This window comes from Trypanosoma equiperdum, assembly GCF_001457755.1.
Source record: "Trypanosoma equiperdum strain OVI genome assembly, contig: ctg_1658, whole genome shotgun sequence".
Lineage (NCBI taxonomy): Eukaryota > Euglenozoa > Kinetoplastea > Trypanosomatida > Trypanosomatidae > Trypanosoma > Trypanosoma equiperdum.
Genome location: NW_027123680.1, coordinates 497 through 3,737, shown reverse-complemented (window position 1 = coordinate 3,737; position 3,241 = coordinate 497). Strand labels below are relative to the sequence as shown.

The 3,241-nt window shown below is 35.5% G+C and overlaps 1 protein-coding gene across 1 annotated transcript; it reads left to right on the top strand.

Annotated features, from left to right (window-relative positions):
* Positions 1-500: 500 nt before the first annotated feature.
* On the top strand, positions 501-1,577 carry TEOVI_000549700 (glycosylphosphatidylinositol-specific phospholipase C; the record flags this gene model as incomplete). The annotated part of the gene is made up of 1 exon (XM_067222579.1): positions 501-1,577. One exon carries the CDS (start codon positions 501-503, stop codon positions 1,575-1,577), a length of 1,077 nt encoding a protein of 358 aa, XP_067078680.1.
* Between the last annotated feature and the right edge of the window lie 1,664 nt (positions 1,578-3,241).

The window sequence follows — 3,241 nt, the reverse complement described above, 5'->3', positions numbered from 1 at the left end:
TATATATATATATATATATTATTCTTAGGAATAGTCTCTATTATTGTGTGGCTCCCATCCGGGGAGGGGGAAAGAAAAAAAAAAAAGAGACACCAAACCGAACTGAATAATTTTCCGGAACCGAAGGAAGTGAAACCACTGTATCATCACCATTATTAATATAATTATAATTATTATAATTATTAAGATTATTATTATTATTATCCAGTTCTCCCCGTGTTTTGTGCTTACGTTTCTTTCCTAATTTCTTTCTTTTTAAAGTAGCGGCCAAGCCCCGTGGTGCTGGAATTTTCTTCATAAACGTGATTAGGTGTGACTAAAGCACCTTCTGGCTGTCGTCGTAGTTGTTGTTATTGCTTCTTCTTCCTTTTTTTTCTTTTTATTTTGTTTGTTTGTCGTTTGTGTGTGGGTGCGTGTGGGTGTGTGAGAGAGAAAGAAAGAAAGAAAGAAAGAAAGAAAAAGAGGGGAAGGGGACTTTGAGACGGTTAAGAATCTTTGTAATGTTTGGTGGTGTAAAGTGGTCACCGCAGTCATGGATGAGTGACACGCGGTCTTCCATTGAGAAGAAATGTATTGGTCAAGTATATATGGTAGGAGCACATAATGCAGGAACACACGGCATACAAATGTTTTCCCCGTTTGGATTAGATGCCCCTGAAAAGTTACGAAGCCTCCCTCCATATGTGACCTTTCTTTTAAGATTTCTTACTGTTGGTGTGAGCAGCAGATGGGGACGTTGTCAAAATCTTTCTATTCGACAGCTTTTGGATCATGGGGTGCGTTATCTCGACTTACGCATGAACATAAGTCCGGATCAGGAAAATAAAATTTACACAACGCATTTCCATATTTCTGTTCCACTACAAGAGGTTCTGAAGGATGTCAAGGATTTCTTGACCACACCTGCAAGCGCCAACGAATTTGTCATCCTCGATTTCTTGCATTTCTACGGATTTAATGAGAGCCATACGATGAAGCGCTTTGTTGAGGAGCTGCAAGCACTTGAGGAGTTTTACATTCCCACAACCGTCTCTTTAACCACACCACTTTGTAACCTCTGGCAGTCAACCAGACGTATTTTTCTTGTTGTGAGACCTTATGTAGAATACCCTTATGCACGACTCCGCAGTGTTGCGCTTAAATCCATTTGGGTTAATCAAATGGAGTTGAATGATCTTCTCGACCGGTTGGAGGAACTCATGACGCGTGATTTGGAAGATGTCAGTATTGGCGGGGTTCCATCTAAAATGTACGTCACGCAAGCTATCGGTACGCCGCGAAATAACGACTTTGCGGTGGCAGCGTGTTGTGGCGCGTGTCCCGGTTCACATCCCGATTTGTATTCCGCTGCAAAGCATAAAAATCCACATCTTTTGCAGTGGTTTTATGATTTAAATGTTAATGGTGTTATGCGAGGGGAGCGTGTGACTATAAGACGGGGAAACAATACACATGGAAATATACTTTTGCTTGATTTCGTGCAAGAAGGCACTTGTACTGTTAAGGGAGTTGACAAACCGATGAATGCCGTTGCATTATGCGTTCATTTAAACACCAACCAAACCGCAAGGTCATAAAAATGTGGGGAAAAAAAACAAATCTCTGCTGCGTTTGTGACTGAAACAAGGGTTTAAAAGTAAAAAAAAAAGTTAAGTGGACGACGAAATAACAACAAAGGGAAGGAAGGAAAATTAAAATGAAAAAAAAAATTAAAAAAAAAAAGGGCGACAACGACGTTGGAAGAGTGTGAACTATATACATATATATATATATATATGTATTCCTCCTGTTTTTTTTTGATTTGTTTGTTGCTTAAAAAAGAAAGAAGAAGAAGAGGAGGAGGGGGAGAAAAAAAAAAAAGAAAGCGATCAAATGAAAGGTCAGTGGATTATTGAGGGGGACGGTGTTTGAAAGAGAGAGTGAATGCGAATACATGTGCCAGTGGTACTGCTGCTATATTAAAAAAAAAATTATACGGGTATGGTGTGGAAGCAAATGTGGGGGTTTTTATTTTTAATCCTTAAAAAGCAAAAGCAAAAGCAAAAAACGGGAAACTAATACGCTATGCGTTTTGCGCCTTAAATGTACGGGCCCTCACATGCTTTATTTTCCATTCTGGTTTTTACCCGTATTCAACTTTTATTCCATTTTTTCTTTATTTTTATATATGCATGCGTGCATATATATATATATATATTTATATGTTGATTTATTTATTTATGCATTATTGTGTCCCTTATTATGCTTTCTTTTCTTCCCAAATTTCTTCCATTTTGCTTTGAAAATTTGTGGTCATACGGAATTGGTATGAAAGGAGGAGTTTTACAACAGCAACAAAAAAAAAAAGAAAAAGAAAAAAAAGAGAAAAGAAAAGAATAATTTAAAGAAAATAAAATAAAATAAAGAAAAGAAAAGAGAGATGATGTCGGTTAAAAAAAAAAAGGGAAGGATGTTGAGTGGAGAAGTGGAGGAAATAAATAACAACAATGCACCAAACAGCAGTTTAGTTTTTTTTTTTTGCTACACATATTTCTACATGTATATTTACTTATGTTTCCGTACGAATACAAAATGAATACATTTCTATATTTTTGTATTTGTAATCGCCACTCTTTTGAATTTAAACAGAAAAGAAAAAAAATTAAAAAGAAGAGAAGGAGTGAAAAGTGCGAAGTGAAAGAGGGAAAAAAAAAAGAAATCGGAAGGGAATTGCACGTGTCTCCCGTGAAGGAATGTTTTTTTTTTTCTAACGTAGAAGTAAATAAATAATGCAAGGAAAAGAGTGAAAATCTAATAAAAATAAAATGAACTTTTAGATATTGATGAAACGGCTGCTGCAAAACAAATGATATGTTTTTTTAAAAATGCACCACCTCATCAAAGTAGAGAATTAAAGTTTTTTTTTTTACAAAAAAAAAGCGGAAAATATACGTATGGAATTGGGAATGGAATAAGAGGAGGAGAAAGAAGAAGAGGAAGAAGAAAAGTGGTGCTTTTGTTTGTTTGTTTGTTTGTTTGTTAGGTTGCGTAAAACATATACGCATCAATAGAAAACAAATAAAAAGTGAAGTGAAGTGAAGGGGAAGGGGAAGAAACAAAAAAAAAAAAGAAAGAAAAATACAAAGGAAAGAGCACCTTTTTGGTTTTTTTGTTTAAATTTTATTTTTACTGAAAAGAAAAAAAGTGCAAGAACGAAGTTTGGTGTGCAGATCCTGTGAGGTTTATATTCCTTATTTAACTT